Source organism: Ptiloglossa arizonensis, chromosome 2 (genome assembly GCF_051014685.1).
Source record: "Ptiloglossa arizonensis isolate GNS036 chromosome 2, iyPtiAriz1_principal, whole genome shotgun sequence".
Taxonomy (NCBI): Eukaryota; Metazoa; Arthropoda; class Insecta; order Hymenoptera; family Colletidae; genus Ptiloglossa; species Ptiloglossa arizonensis.
Window position 1 is genome coordinate 5,491,188 of NC_135049.1, and position 17,141 is coordinate 5,508,328.

Below are 17,141 nucleotides of genomic sequence, written 5' to 3' on the forward strand. Positions count from 1 at the left end.
GTATGATAAATAAATAAATAAATAAATAAATAAATAAAGATTAGTAACAATTGAATATGACCAATTTTAACGTTATTTTTTATCGCATTTCTATCGATAAGCAGCAGACATTCGTTTCCAAAACACAGCTAAAAATTATTTGACCGTACATAAAGTAGGGGTGGTCACATAACCTAGTCGTTCTAGTACAGGTACTTTCATTGATCGAATCAGGAAGGCAGTGACCGTCACTTACGATACCCTACTGCAAAAGAGAGGGGAAAGAAGCACAGCTATTCGACGATGTCGAGAATGGCGTGTTAAATTTCAGAACTCTGTTTATTATTGGTTGACGACCGTTAGAATCGTTAGGGTAAAATCCCCCTGACAAAATCGCACGAAACGCGGACACAACTTCACCCTCTACGCAGCAACCCTCGCGTGGGCGTTATCCAAATATTCGGCCAACCCTCTCTTCGTAGAATCATGGAAGAGGATTCAAATGTTAAAGCGTCGATACGTTCATTGATTAGTTCGGTCCATTAACCGATACGAATTTAGAATCATGATAACCTTGTCCGTCCGATAACAAAGGAGACCGAGGACAATTGAAAAAGAAATTAATTCTCATGGTAAAAATAAAAAATATTTCCAACTGTACAATGCTGTTCCATGTTTTTAAAGAGGTCTAGAAATTGGAGAGAAAGTACTGTTAAATAGTGAGACAAACAAGCTAACAAATTGTAAATATATCATCTATGTAGTCTTCGATGAATAATGAAATATAAATTTCATTATACATCCTCGATGCAATATTTTGTTACATTGCGCGAATAGTCTTTACACTTTGCTTATGTGCGTGAAAAAGGGATAACGCGAATTCATTGGCAAAGAAAAATACAAATTCAGTTGTACGTTCTAGCAAAGTTTCGTGCCGTTTATGTAGTCCAAGTGGAAGTATCTACGTGCACGATCAATAATCTCCTGGGAACATCCGTTCCCCTGCTGGCTTACCCAGCTGGCTACCCCTGCAGTAATGGTAACACCAGCAGCACCACCAGTACCACCAGCACCAACAATAGTAGCACCTGCTACCCTCCCCTGACCGTGCAGCCGCGTCAGGTTGTGACTCATGATCACTTTCCGTTTTATCACCACTACCAATTACTGTCGAAGAAATACTTCCTTAATATACTTTAAGTTATTCTTTTTTTTTTTATTCCTTCTCATTCTTTTTCTTCCATTCCATACCTTCCTCTTTCTTGGATAGAAGAAACCGAATAATTTAACGATGTACAATACTCACGAAAATAAACAAATAATTTCTAACAACTATTCGTCCGCAAGTGAATTTCGAAGACGAAGCGAAATAAAGGCAAATTGTTGTTTTGTGTCAAAATATAGTTGTTTCGTTGGTTCAATTTTCTGAGAAAGGTGTTCGACGGGTTTACTTTGTATTTCAACGTTAAATTTGTATCTTCGTGGTGTAAAATTTAAATAACATCGACAATGTATGTATATATTGAAAGTAAACGAGTACGTCGTGACGTATCGCAGATTAAATACAATTAATTTTCGGTAAATAGAATAAAGTATTTTTATTTCTGTCGTGGTCGATTTGGAAATCTATATTGACTAGTCGTGTTTATCTTTTACTACGAATATTATATACAATCCTATACATATTCGTACCTCCACGATGTTCGAAAACAACATACTCGAATAATGATACATTCAAAATTTTGTAACAAATCTCTTACTACATTTATATTTATATATACGTAAAATTTACTCTGACAAAATTCTAATAAAATCAACTCGTTCGTAACAAAAATACCTACAAATTGTTATATATAAATGGTATGCGTTTGTGCCTTCACTTATGTCTTTTCACGTAATTTGTTCGCGTGGAAGGATATAACACATCACTTTTACATGAAAAAGTAAATTGAATATGAAAAAAAAAATTTTTTTAAATAACGCTTCATTTTTGAGAAAATCAATTTTGAAAATATACCAAGTATTCGTGCATTTATTTCCCATATAATAACCAGATGGCCTTTTTTTTTTTAGTCTTACAATTAGAGATGTTCACTTAAACTTACCAAATCGTTATCTATGAATCAAGTGTACGTATACTTGGTACATTTTCGAAAACGATGCGTTATTTAAAAAAATATTTATTTATCACTTCTGATTTACTTTCTCATGTAAAATTGCCCCCTGCTTAATAGTACTACACTTGAATAAAGTTTCCTTTTCTTCAATTTCTTCAACACTCCCTGAAGTGAAATACTTCTTTCTGCAGATATTGACAAATTTTGATGAAAATGATTTATTAATAAACGTAAGAATGTTTATGTCCAATAGTTAACAATTCTTTTGTTACTCACTGTACTTTCAGTAGTTTACTTGCATGGCACGTTCGATGCTTGTTTTAAGATTACTGCGAGGTCAGTCACTCGTGTTAATACCAGACGACATCTATATTTTTTAATGAGAAATGCAAAGTTCGAATACGTCGCACAAATAAAATATAAAATATCGTATGGTACAATTCACTATAAAATACACACTGTTATTTTATCAGAACTGTTTTCCCAATGGACATATACCAAATAGGAAAATATTTGAAAAAATACACACACACACTTACAGAATATTGACACTGTACATTTAGAACCGTTAAATCTGCAGATTTGGAAACTTAGATTCTCAAATCTAACGACCAAAATATGTAGTAGACACATGATTGTTTAAAGAACACTACACGATGAACAGTTGTATCCATATCACATGCAATCGGTGCAAGGTACGGTCACCACGTGCAGGTGTGCAGGTTGTTCACCGTGCAGGGGTGTCTAATCAACAGGGTAACGTTCAGATTGATTAGTTGAAAATATAAATTTTGCTTTTACCGTTTAGACTTTTTAATTTCTTTTAATTAGAAGTTTCTCGAAACTCAAAGTAATGAAAAAGCATTCATGATCCACCATAGCTCGAGAACACTTAACAGATTTATATATATCGTATATACATTATGATAAGTGCTATATTATGGATAGTTTGAAAATTAGTGAATATATTAAGATTTTTGTAATAGTAAAAGCTCAAAGGATAAAAATTATGATCCTATACGATTCATTTCTGTTATTACTTATGTAAAGTAACATTTACTTGTGAAATTTTTCTTTAATGCTCCAAAATTATATGGCTATCTTCATACCTTTTTTAATTTCTTTTCCAATATGTTTATACTCACTCTACTATTTGATTCTTATAATTAATATAATATAATTTTTATTATTTTCACTTCTTTTTAACTACTTTCTAGTAAGGGGCGGTCTTATGAAAGTTGATACAAGGGCGGCCATACTCACGCAGCCCTGGTGCAAGGTTTTACGCATAGTAACTTTCTTCCACGAGTGATCTGCGCTTTGTTATTGCATATTTCCGTTGGAAATCAGAACTTTTTACTGATTCAATATTATTTAATAATGGACCACAATTTTCCAGAAACGATCTATTGAATGTTCTTAATATTCGTCAATGAATCAAAGAAAATTCATATACAAATCAAACCACCAACATTAATTCATCATACGGTAATTTTCTCTTATTAAGCCTTTCAATCATAATCTTTCATTTTTTTTTGAGATAAAAACTTAGCATTTGGTATATAAACGCATTTAATTATTTGAATTTTGTTAAATCCTGGATTACAGTTTCTTCAATGACTCATTTGGCTGCTATCAATTATCCTAAACTTAACACATTGTGAATAAATGATTGAAAGGCCAATATACAGGATAGGATAACTGAAACCATTTCGGTTACACAGTAAGTAATGATTTTAGTGAAAAATGTTTCAATTAAGAATTTAATTGTTATGAGGGGGACATATTTTCACATTATTAATCTTTTTAAATATATACATACAAAGGTTAAATTAATTTATTTAAATGGAATGATATATTTTTTATACCGTGGTCGATTCACCTTGTAGTTCTGTATAAAAAGATACTGACCGATTTATGTCAAAAACCACTAATTTGGGAGATATTTTAACTTTAATCATACGACTTGGCATGATTGGAACTATTATAATTCGGAAAGTAGTATCCTCGGTGAAAATTACTTCAGACGAAATCGATTTAGAAATATGTTGGTGATTTTGAAATCTTGAAAAACGTGATCTTGAGAAAAAATATATTCGTTATTGTATTATTTGCCAAACAAAAGTCTCTTATTCTCGTATCGCTAACAATAGCAGAGAGATGTTTTTAATTATAATGTTGAGTGTACTTATTATCTCCCTTGATATTTAATAAAAAAATACAATGTTTTTTATACCTAGAAAAAAATAAAATAACACTTTATCCTCGAGTGACGGTAATCTCATTTGAGTAATTATTAATGATAAAACAGTTAATTGCGAAGTGTTTTAAAATGCTCTTGAAAAAATGAAGCAGATAATCTCTCTATGTTTACTATAATCGCTGTGACACACTAAAACGTTACATTAATCGTTTGAAAAAATTTCGCGAATAATACTTGATATTTATCGAACATGGAAATAAGTAACTTGTACAAAATTTATCGGAAGACCTTAGCATTTCCTTGAAAAATATAGTCCGACTCGAGGTCGATCAGTTTAATGTGTACCCTTAAGAAATGTTTATAGGTCATCGCATGAAGCATGATGTGGACGCATATCAATGGGTAACTTGAAAGGCTAGATACTACCCCGGGAAGTTACAAATATAGACACGAATGTGAGTATAGATTTCAAGAGAGCGATGGTGTTCTCATAAAATATTCAAGAGAATTGATTTCGACAACCACAGCAGCAGTAGCAACGACAGTGACGACAATATAGTTAAATCAACGATGGTAGTTAAAAATCCATAGAAAGACGTATCAAAAACACAATTGTATTTCTTTTGTACGTTGGATCGAAAAAAGAATATTTTTAACAATAGAGACACATGGTAACACTCTCAGTTAAGAACCCCGTTACCTTTCATAATACAAGCAAAAGTCGAGAAGTAACGAGAATAATTTACATATAAAATATGGCTTGTACCTTATTGTGATATAAGGTAATTTATTTCACGTAGAAAGTGAAATTGTAAGTAATCTGAGTAATTATTATTCAATTTAATTTTATATAATTTTACCAAAACAGTGAATTTTTCTGCAAAATATGGATACAATGTGACGCGGTTACAAAAAATAGAATTTTATTTCAGTTCTAGCTGTACACACACCGTATTTTTTCAACATATGCACTCTACGGCCAAATATACTTGTGCTTCAGTGTATTACGTGAATGAAGTAAATCGTAAATAAACTTTACACACTTATAGTTTAATATTTACCTTTACAGTTGCACCTTGTCAATTCACCAAAAGGTAGATCTTGCTTTTTCATTCAATCCAAAAATACTAAACAAAATTATTCCAAAATGTCTATTAATACCTCGGGACTTTTGAGTACAATTAAAAAATTAGAATTATTTGAACAATGTATTATACACTTCGTTTAACTGTTAATAAGGACGCACGTACGAAAAAATATTTCAGTTTTAAGATTGAATTTGTGTAATCATTACACATTAATGTAAGTTTTACAAGTAAGCCATTCATTGCCATTTTGCAAGGGTTTCAGAAGATTACTAAACAATTCGAATTTGAACCAACGCTACCTTTGAAATTGCGATTATAACGATCAACCACCACTGGCACCATTCTACCGCCATCTCCTTCCTCAAGTGAACGGTACCGGTACCACAGGTACATATAAAATACCTTACACCTGTATGTAGATACACATTCGTCAGGACTATCGATTATGGTTAAAATTCATTTTTATGCATCTTGTGTACATATTAAATGTATACAAATATTTCTTTTTATTTATAATAAAGAGAGTTTGCTTTAGGCAAAATAGATTTTTTTTTCTTAAATATGCATAAAGAATTGATATTTTTCATAATTATGGGTCTGAATAATTTATAAAATTGTCATAATTTCTTGTGATCGTATCATAACATTTCTATTAACAGTCTCACTGTTGTACATTTGTAGATATAAGTAAATCAAGAAATTATAAAAGCATACGAAATTTTGTATTATTTACACATGCAAAGAATATGTAGCTTAAAATATTAAATTAACGCATTTACTACGAGGTGGACAATAATTGTTCATTGAACTACATTTACAGAAATAAATGTAATACTTTCCAATAGGTATAATCTTTTTAATGTCTGCTTTAACAATAAAGACATAAATGTTTGGTTACATACGTCATTCTTACGTTGCTCCATTTCAAACTGCTGAAGTATGTGTTTATGAATCTTTTAAGAAATTTTATCTCGTATATCCTTCGAACATCAGTTCATAATTTTATAAAGATAATACGTTAGGTATGGTGATTTATGTGTGTATATACATATATCTATAAGCGCGAGTAATGTGTACTCACATGTGTATGTACATATACATACATTAAATGCATAATATTTATTTATACATGTTTTCATCCGTATGTGTATATACATATACATATCAAATTTAAGAGGGAATATTTTAAGCCAGATACAATTTGATCTAATGTCAACTCAAAAATGAAACGAAAAATTCATGACTTCGTTTCGTAGAATGTTACTGCAAACTATGCAGAAATAAAAAATAATTTTTATATGTAATCCCAAATAAAACAAAATAGAGTCAATTTTACGAGTCTTAAAAATATATTTTACAAAAAAAGGAGACAAATTACTGATGAATATGATATTCATATTGTAATAAAATGTAGATTATTTTTCTTTCTTATTAGCTTTACGACAATTTTAATTTATATTTCTATTTCATTTACTACAAAAAGAACAATCATGTTTCTTTGCCTTTTATTTTGTTAATTTGTAATGAATTGAAAACACAATACATACAATATCATAAACTTGCGAAAAATAAAGAAATGATATTATAATATACTGCAATTCATGTATTGCAATTAGCAATTGCATTCATTATTATATATACTAATAAAAGTTTTAATTTATTGGAACTTATTGGAAGGATTGTAAAATTTAGACTATAATGGATGCTATGAATCATAAGACGAGAAGATCATGAGAACGAGAGGAGTATAAGTTAAAAGAAATTGAAAAACTGGTTATCTCAATATTCTTATTCCATACACTGAATGCCACATTTTTAAAATTACGCCATTCTCATCCTCAGGATTTTATATGAAGTGGATAATGGATTCATAGTTTTACAAACGTGTTGTCATAGTATGATTTCAATGAGAAAGCCAATTCAGAATTTTCACCCTATGCGTTACTTTGTTAATGTCAACTTGTCATTAGAACACTTCTAATTGCTATATATATATACATATATACATATACATATACATATACATATACATATACATATACATATATATACATATATATATATATGTATATATATAAGAACTCTGCGACACGATAGTACATGATCCTACACAAAATTATTTGTTATCAACAATAATGTTGATCAATTTTACTACCTATGCTAGATCAGAGTGCAAATGACCTGCTCATTTACAATAATTAAATTTAAAATTTGAAAAATAATAGAAATTAAGGTACAAATGTGTATCTTTTTATATTTTCGATTTAATGCCGATTAGTAGTAAAAGGCGTCAATCCCCTGAGAACCATGTTATCGAGAACGCCACATATATACGCCGCAACGTCGACTGTATCTTCTTCTGCTTTTCTGATAAAAGGGTGTTCTAACAATTTGTTGTATTTCGGCCGTTGCGTCTCTTCTTTAATTAAACTTTAAGAATATTAAGATAAATAGACATTATTTAGCAATAGATAGAGATAATAAAATTTATAATTATTTAATATTAAATTAATTACCATGTATTCACGAAGTTCACAAAATCCATAGTAAAATGGTTTCCATTTTCATTTGGTGATAACCGTGGTGGATCACCTTGAACCACTTGATAAAGCTGCTCGAACACTGAATTCCACTTTGGATATGGAAAATAACCTGTAGCAATTTCCATCAATGTAATTCCTAATGACCATACATCGCTTCTGACATCATAACCCCTTGCACGCTGAGGATCTATCCTTTCTGGCTAAAAGATTCAAATTAACTGCTTCAATGAATACATAGAATTTTTTAAATACTTTTCATTTAATTTGTTACTTTACGTACAGCCATGTATGGTCTACATCCAGCATCTCGTGTGCGTGCAATAGAATCAACTAATTGTCCAGATATACCAAAATCGCAAAGTTTTATATTACCATGTCGATCTAATAAGATATTACTAGGTTTTACATCTCTATGAATTATTCTTAACTTTTCCTTGAGGTAATTCAATGCTTTTACTGTAGCAACAGTAATTTTTCCTAAAATACGTTCTGGTATTCTTTCCTTTAATACCTCATGAATAAACTTATAAAATATATCCAATGAAGTGTCCATAAGTTCCATGCATATCCAACAATCACCCTAGTAAAAATGAAACATGATACAAGATTAAAATATATCTAAATTTAACGTTTTTTAAAACTTACTTCTTTGAATAAAGCTCCATAAAACTGCACAATACATGGGCACTCATTAGATTTCATTACAACTTCTAAATCCATTAATAGTTGTTTTTGTTCCCTTTGATCCACTGTAGAACGAATTCTCTAAAAATAAATTTAAGGTTACGAACACAATGACCAATTTACTTGAATAACATTAATGTATATACCTTCACAGCCATAACAGTATCACTTATCCTATGAATCATCTTATTTACAGTGCCAAAGCCTCCTCGTCCTATTTCTCCTAGATCTTGAAGATCTTCACTAGTGAAATCATATATCACATTTGGTGATAGCTGTAATTTACCAGTACTTTGTATGGACTGGCACATTCGTAGTTTATCTCTATAATGTTATTTATTTGTTAATATATATAAATAAGGTAACATACTTAATAGTATTAATTGCAATACAAATATTATTTAGTAATTAGGATAAATCATTTTCATTACCTTGCTTTATCAGGGAGATCTTGTGGAATTGTAGAACGTGGTCTCAGTGGTAGTTTCGGCAAAGATAAAGGCAAACTTGGACGAAAAGATCTATTATTAAATAAAATAATAATTGTACAAAATATATTGTTTAAAATCAATTTTAATATTTTCATATTTTCATCTTGACAAATATCTTACATTGGTGGACAAGCTGCAGCTCCACTTGAATTGGAAATGGAAGAGTTTGTTGAATTAGTAAATGACATATCACTTCCTTGTGTTTGAAAACTAGATTTCAATTGTCTTCGCTTGTCTGTCATAAAATAAACGTAAATATTATTCTATTAAAATTAAGTACATATATCAAATTCAAATATATATATATATATATATATATATATATATATATTTTATAGCTTATATGTACTATACCTGACACTTCATTTTGAACATCATTGATAGGTCCAAAATCCAGACGTAGAGAATTAAATGATCTGCTGGAACCTAAACATTGACAATAATATTTCTAAAAATATTGTCATTATTGTAAAAAGAATTTAATATCTAAAACAACTTATATTTATAAACTACCATGTTCATGTGCATGTGTATAGATATATTTATATATATTTAACACAATGTATGTATATATATGTGTGTGTATACAATGAAATTATATGATTTCTCAACAATAGAGAAAGTAGCATGTAGGTTATGTAGTTAAAGTCATTATTACATTTACCAATAAGCTTTCTAGCCTTGCAACTTACTTTGATTCGTTGGAATTGAGAAATTCCCTCGATTGTCTGTCATTTTCAAAATTCTCAATGCCTAACTACTAGAAGAAGAACCTGTTATCGAAGGCACTCCTCTCTTAGGAGACCTTTCTGCAAGATTTTAACAATGTAGCATACGTGTTCTGCTGCAAGCGCACCATTTGTGCAATTTTGTTCTTTTGCAAGTAGCACACCCAGAAATCCTATTCTTTTACTGTTTTTAAATACTTGAATTAACGAAATTAAACTTTCTTTCTATTGTGAAAATCAAAGTGCACCTCACCACAGACCTGTCGCGACCACTTATATAGTTGACGGCTGCGTCGGCGTATGCATACGTGCCATTTCATACAATACATATGATAAGTCTATACAAAAGAAAGGTAATGGTAAGTTTACATTGAACTGCATTAACAGTTCAATACTGAATAAAAACTTTTGTGTTGAATTACTTCTCATTGTTGATTTATTTTCATTTTATATAACATTTGACAAAGTCTGGAATCCTATGGAGAAATTCACAACTATCATAGTTCATTTTATCATCGTAGGCGCTAGTAGTAACTTGGTCACCTAAATATTCTTGTATCATCAAAACCTCGAGTAGACTCATTTTAGGCACTCACGTACCTGGTGCACCATTTTAGATACTATACATGTTCATAAGCATCTCTTACAACCCCAACACTGTTTATAATGTTTGATTTGGCGCTGTAAGCACTTACGGTCAAAATGACATCTTTCACTACTTACACTACAAACGTTTATTTTTGTTTTATTCCCAGTTCAATACGAATATATGTATGTAAATACAGCCAAACAAAGCTTGATCCCAAATGACAAATACACGACAAGAACTTACTCTATGTTTTTTGCAGTCAGTTTGTTATATTTACACACATTTTATTCTCGACTTGAATTAATTATAACTACCATTTGTGCGAATTATATCTGCATTTTAAGATCTTCTGATAATAAACTTACTTTTTAATAATAACATAATTTTTATTTTAATAATATGTACCAATATAACTAGTCAATATTGTAAATTCACATTTCTACCACTAGAGGTATAAATATCGCAATTTTACGTATCATCTTTAGGGTCGTATATCTGTGTAGTTGTAAATTGTACCTTTATTCAGAAAAATATACCAGTTACAAGTTATTTCAAAGTGTATTTTACTGATGAGGTAAATTTAATTTTATGTCTAACAATGGTACAGTTTGCCATATATCTACAATCAATCAACCTTCATAAGCGATTAATACATCGTATATCTACTAAAGTTAATAACGCAGTCAAACAATGTAATAAAATTGAAGATAAAAAAGAAAATAATTGCCGTTCAGAAATAAACAAACCAATAAATAAATTTCCTGGTTACAAAGTGATCTATACTTTTCCACACATTAAATATATTAATTATATAAACGTACTAAAGCGTAATCAAACTATTTTGACTGGAGTATTAATACCAATAACTATGAGCTTGCAAATGATTGATTTTATTTCAATAAACAGTGAGCTCTCAATTTTACTTACTAGTAAGTTTGATGCATTATATTTAACCCTTATGTGTAACTGTAACTTTGTTATACTTTAAATTAGGCCTGTTCACGAGTATTTTTGGTTAAAAATTATATATAACACAGTAAAGAAAAATGAAACTACAAATATTTTTACTATTAAAGAATGACTATATTATTTTAAAATGTAAAAAAATTAACATTTCATAAAATTTAAACTTAAAACATGTTAAGTATTTAATCAATATTTCATCAATATTTCATCTTATGTGTTATTTCTGTATTCATATGTAAGATTGAATCAATTTGACAAAAACTGATTTAAAGAGGATAAATTGTAGATTTGGCATAAGAAATAATTTTGGAAAATAAAAGTATATGATTGATTTTTACTTGTATGACCTTATTATTTATTTCTTGTAGATTGTCTATTTACTCTTGGACTTCATATTCCTTCCTACTTTTGGAATAATCTTATTGGTTTTGTATACTTCAATGATGCTGATAAAACAGTAATACTTTCATATTTAAGTTATTGGGGTAAAAGGATTGATTTAAAAACCAATCTTATGGACATTGTACCTTTTTCAAAATGTCCTTTAAATATTCTTTCTAGGTTTTATAGAATATTGAATATTAAATCATGCAAAGAAAAATTAAAACTAAGTATACAATATGGATATATCAATGAAGAACCAGATTTTGAATTTCTCTTTGGTACTTCAAGTGATACAATGTATTAATTACTTGTAACTTGTAACAATACTACATTATTTAAAGAATTTATACAGATATTAAAAATGGTTTTAAACAATTATAATATTTTATTCATGACCACCTGAAATGAGCATAAGTGCGATTTGCTTCACATTGCTTATGTAAATCTTGTTTCTTTTTAATAACTCGACCCTGAAATATAAATTGTTATAAATTATTACAATTAAATAAGAACTATACTTCATGCCTAGTAACACAGATTATTTTTAAAGAAAATGATTTTTCCATTTTATACGTTTGAATTACTAAAATATGCAGAATAAGTCTTTTAACGTGAGCATGGTTGAAGTTTCTTTTTAAAAAATAAAGGTAAATATATGGTTTTGTAAAGTTCTGTTTTTTCATAATCACATTTACTTAAAAATTACACTAATGTGTCTGCACATTATTCTTAAACAAAACTATATATATGCTATATATAAATTCTTATTATTCTGTATATAAAAGCATTTACCTGTTTTCTTGATCTTTACTTTGAAAACAGCTACTATGCAGCTTAGTTTCTAGGTTTATACTGCATAAAGAGTGTTTCAAAAGATGAGACAAGTCAATTTGTCATACAACAAAAAATCCTTTACCATTTTGCAATCTGAAGCTTTCTTTTTCAGGTATAAATGGTTAAAAGTGATTGAAAAATATGAGGAATTTGCATATTTTGGCTTGTTGCATCCTTTTAAAACACTTTGTATATACATGTACATATTAGATACCTGATTGTTAGCAGCAGCAATAATCTCTTTCGCTAATACTTCTGTAAATTTAAAGGCTTTTTTATCTCTTTCCTTTGAGGCATTAATTAACCAATTCATAGATAAATAATTAGCTCTGGCTGAATCTATTGGTACAGGAACCTATGTATAAGAAAAGGCTGTTTGTATTATTAATTCAAAATATGTAATGGATTAAATTTAAATAAATTTATGTTTTTATACTTGATAAGGAATTCCACCCTTTTGTATCCTTTTCAGTTCTAAAATAGGTGTACAATTTTTTATAGCTGAATAGAAAATTACTTTTGGATCCAATTCAATATTTTGTTTCTGATCAGATGAGACTCTATTATAAGATGCTATTTGTATCATTTTAATATTTTCAAAGGTTTGGTCCATTAATTTTCTAGCTAATTCTTTTTTACCTGCCTTCATTATATAATTTATGAATTTCCTAATAAACATTAATTTTGATAAATATTTTTTAAATCACATCAACACTGTAGCATTTTTTTTTAATTGAAAATTTAATTGGCTACCTAATAAGTCGATCGTTAAATTCAGAAGATGTTTGAAAAGGAGTAGCTGGTCTTATACGTAAATGAGTATATGATTTTTCCTCTCCTTTATTATATAAGATTTCTTGTTCCTCCTTTCTAAAAATTGGCTTAACAAACGAAGGTGGAAAAACACTATAAAACTGGATAATATTCATTGAATTGTACCTATAAAATAATATTTTTTACTTGCAATAACTATTCATTTATTCAAATATTTATTATTTATTAATACACATTATTTGACATTATAAATGGTAATATATCTTTAATGAAGCATTTTTAAAAATATTTTAATATAAATTTTTACCAAATAAATTTAGTAAAACTAATCATATATTGTGAGTTGAGGTTATATAAACAAATTTTTCTTAAACAATCTTTAATGTATTCATTATGAAATAAACTGATGTAAATTTATAGTTAAGAAATATGCATATAATATATAAAATAACATAAATTACCTTGTTAAGTCGCGCAACATTAATAGGTTAAATGTTCTTGCAAGAACCATTTTATTTACTTCTTTATTAATTTTAATATTTTTCACAGACTGTTAAATTCAATTACATTATCCAAGGTTAAATGTGTAAGCCTAAACATTTACTAATGACTTAATATATTCTTGTACATCGACGTTACGCAAATTCTTTGGAATTTTAAATATGACTCTCAATCTGGAATTAGTGATGCCAGGAAAAGCATCCCAACTGCCATATTGAATTTTTCTCACCGCTACACATTCGAATGTACAAGCTGCGTGGCCAAAACAATGAGCTTGGCATCAAGGTGTTGGATTCTTATTATCGCTCTGACTCACTTTGAATAAACTATACAAAACAAAACTTATTATTAAATCGAATAAATAGAAATAAAAATGAAAATATCACATATAAGAATAAAGAATATTTCATATAATCACTGTGCATTCTGTGAAGTCACCGCTCCAATTGAATGTGATCAGAAAGTCGAAGACCAAACGCAACATATAAACATTTCTAAGTGCACGTGAGTCTTCAAAGAATTCTTTCAGAGATTTTGCTATAACATCAAAAGCAAACGTACGGGTTGAATCGTGCGTTGACACTAGAAACACGACTCTCGATAATCACTAAATTAATTATAAAATATCAATTCGGGCAAACCCAGGACCAATCTTTTTGGATTGTAATCATAAAGCTTTATCGAATGTAATAAAATAAGATTAGGCACCGGGAGTAACCCGGAAGTATAACAAAATCATTACCAAAGTTTTATCATTGTTATAAAAGTCATTGAATTAATTGTCTTTAAATTTTGATAAACATGTAAATGATAATCAAATGTAACCTGTTTGGAAGTACACTACATACCTATCTATAAAGCTTCCATAATGAAAAAATATGTACAATTTATTTAAAACTCTAAAAATATTACTACACGCGAATGAAGTTTTGGGGCACGAATAAGAAAGAAATGCGTGCCATAAAAACTCTCAGTTTTTAACAAAATATAATTCTTTGTAAGATCAAGAATGAAAAAATAAATGTTGGTTCATTGTTACTCATACATTTAACTAGATACTTTAGGAAACAAAATTTTACAATATTTGTCCGCCTTTCCCGGGTAAATACTCCACTGTGCGACGTAAATGTAACATAACCATATCTTTCTTGACATTTTAGAAATTGAAATACATGTGATATTGATTCATATATAATAATTTTCATTTCCATTATCATATACATATGTATATATCTGAATTCTATATGAAAAATGGTGTCGCGTCAAACGGGACGTTAAGACGCCGTTGCTAAGGTCCTCCCCGCCATTTTTACTATTTTACTACTCTTACTATCTCTTCACGTGACCGAACGCTGGGAGGTCACAGTCTATTCGGCAGTATCCCAAACTGACTTTGCTCTGCTTATAGCATACGGCAAGAGCGAAAAGACGAAAGGAGAGTCTAGGCTGGCAAAATGCGAGGAAATGGAGAAGTTAAGGCAACCGTGGAGAGTATAATAAATAGAATATATAGAGTATAATAAATACCATAGAACTAAATAATAGTACACATTATTGATAAAGAATCAATATTACGTAATGTACGATATTATTACTATTTCTAAACGATAAATGATCTGTTCAATCACCGCGTAATTAAGTAATACGTACTTGGAGAATATTTAATTATTTGATGACAGTTTAATGAAAACCGTTTATTTTCTTCACTATTTAATGAATAATAATTTTATATTAATAAAATTGTTTTCCAACCATTTAATTATTTTTATTTTATTTTGTTGGTTGATAAATAAATATTATGTAATCAGAAAGGTAATGTATTGTGGAATTAACATTAAACGGCAAATAATATCAGACAATTATTTTTGTAAAATCTTTATTGTTAAATATCAGATTCAGAATCACTATCAATTTAGTTTTACAATAATTTTGAAATAATATATTTCTATTGTATTAAATAATTTATGATGGTCCTCCCTACTTCACAATAGGGCACATTCAATGCAATTTTTAGTATAAAGTAAGTATGGTAATGATTTTATATTTAATTTGTTTTATACATAAGATTTATAATAGAAAATAATCGTTGTCGAAGAGGTCTCTGTCATAAATTTTGTTCATTTTTAAATATTTCGTACAACTTTTTCCTTTTCATATAATAGGCAATACATCTTAGTTTTTGAAATATTTGCAAAAAACTTTCGATAAAGTACATTAAATGTGATCACACTGTTTACACGCCGCACACGTCTTTGGCAGCGTGTGCGTCAGCATAAGCGAACTGTTTATCTACTGTTTCTATAGATTTAGTACGACAGGTGACAACCAACGTATGTAGCGAGTGACTGTAGAATACAAAATATATATTATAGTTCAAAAATTTTAGGTACTTTGTTTGTTCGACCACTTGTTTATGTTTCAGACTTTTGACATATAGAATCTCTTTAAAAAATCTAGCCCAAACTTATTTTAATCCATGTTGTACATAAGTATCTAAAATTTTAGAAATATGTAAATATTTTATATTGTATGGTCACTCATTATATATTTTGGTTGCCGACCGCTGATATATACGTATAAATAAAATTCACTGAATAGTTCTAATACGTTTTGCAAACATCTCGAAAACTAAGGCTAATTGCTAATTTTTTCAAACGAAAAAGTCGTTCAACATTGCTATTTATAATATATTTAATAATGAATCATATCCATAAACAGATATCTCTTTAACAACTTATTTTACAAAGTAATAAATGTAACAATTCTACGGTTCTACAGTTCATTCTATATAATACTATATATGTTAACATTTGAAAATTATTAACAAAAAAAAGGTTAGAAATCCGTAGATTTTTGTTTAAAATTGATAGATCTGCAGAAAAAGTAAGAAATACGTAAATCTACGGAAAAATCTGTAGGGTTGACAACACTGGTTTGGAACATCTAAAACTTTCAAGGCATCTTCCCCCACTTTGTACATAAACATGATACCATATGTCGGCTGATGTCGCGCTATACGATACGCACCCAATACGGCTGTTTCCTGCAAAAATTAGTATATTGTTTTTTATTATGACAAGTACACGAGGGACTACTCGTGGACATTTCTGTTTTTCTGCACAAAGGCACGTGGGGCAGAAAAACGTCAGCGTGTTGACAGTGTGACACAGCGACCAACATAAATTTCATCACGTGAAGATTACCTGGAATCCATTTTATCTTTAACTTGAATATACTGTAATTAATCAATAATTTATTAC

At 29.2% G+C, this 17,141-nt stretch overlaps 3 protein-coding genes and 1 long non-coding RNA gene across 5 annotated transcripts; 2 read left to right on the forward strand and 2 right to left on the reverse strand.

The window, feature by feature from the left end:
- Positions 1-7,155: 7,155 nt before the first annotated feature.
- LOC143143206 (dual specificity mitogen-activated protein kinase kinase 4) lies at positions 7,156-10,166 on the reverse strand. Of its 2 annotated transcripts, none has more exons than XM_076304221.1 (9): positions 9,798-10,166; positions 9,460-9,531; positions 9,226-9,340; positions 9,046-9,120; positions 8,761-8,938; positions 8,576-8,695; positions 8,211-8,510; positions 7,904-8,130; positions 7,156-7,817 (listed from the first exon to the last, which is right to left on the reverse strand). In XM_076304221.1, the coding sequence occupies exons 1-9, from the start codon at positions 9,838-9,840 to the stop codon at positions 7,652-7,654; spliced, it is 1,296 nt and encodes a 431-aa protein (XP_076160336.1). In that variant the 5' UTR covers positions 9,841-10,166; the 3' UTR covers positions 7,156-7,651. The 2 variants fall into 2 exon arrangements, with proteins under 2 accessions (XP_076160336.1, XP_076160335.1); XM_076304220.1 differs by having other exon boundaries at positions 9,046-9,135.
- Positions 10,167-10,860: 694 nt separating this feature from the next.
- On the forward strand, positions 10,861-12,137 carry LOC143143208 (transmembrane protein 186-like). Its single transcript, XM_076304224.1, has 2 exons — positions 10,861-11,351; positions 11,757-12,137. The coding sequence occupies exons 1-2, from the start codon at positions 11,021-11,023 to the stop codon at positions 12,074-12,076; spliced, it is 651 nt and encodes a 216-aa protein (XP_076160339.1). The 5' UTR covers positions 10,861-11,020; the 3' UTR covers positions 12,077-12,137.
- Positions 12,041-14,406, reverse strand: Mrps7 (mitochondrial ribosomal protein S7). Its single transcript, XM_076304223.1, has 6 exons — positions 14,300-14,406; positions 13,842-14,207; positions 13,360-13,545; positions 13,043-13,274; positions 12,821-12,961; positions 12,041-12,242 (listed from the first exon to the last, which is right to left on the reverse strand). The coding sequence occupies exons 2-6, from the start codon at positions 13,889-13,891 to the stop codon at positions 12,162-12,164; spliced, it is 690 nt and encodes a 229-aa protein (XP_076160338.1). The 5' UTR covers positions 13,892-14,207; positions 14,300-14,406; the 3' UTR covers positions 12,041-12,161.
- On the forward strand, positions 14,188-15,593 carry LOC143143209 (uncharacterized). Its single transcript, XR_012991059.1, has 2 exons — positions 14,188-14,385; positions 15,290-15,593. It is a non-coding gene; the product is annotated as an uncharacterized LOC143143209 (long non-coding RNA).
- The last annotated feature ends 1,548 nt before the right edge of the window (positions 15,594-17,141 follow it).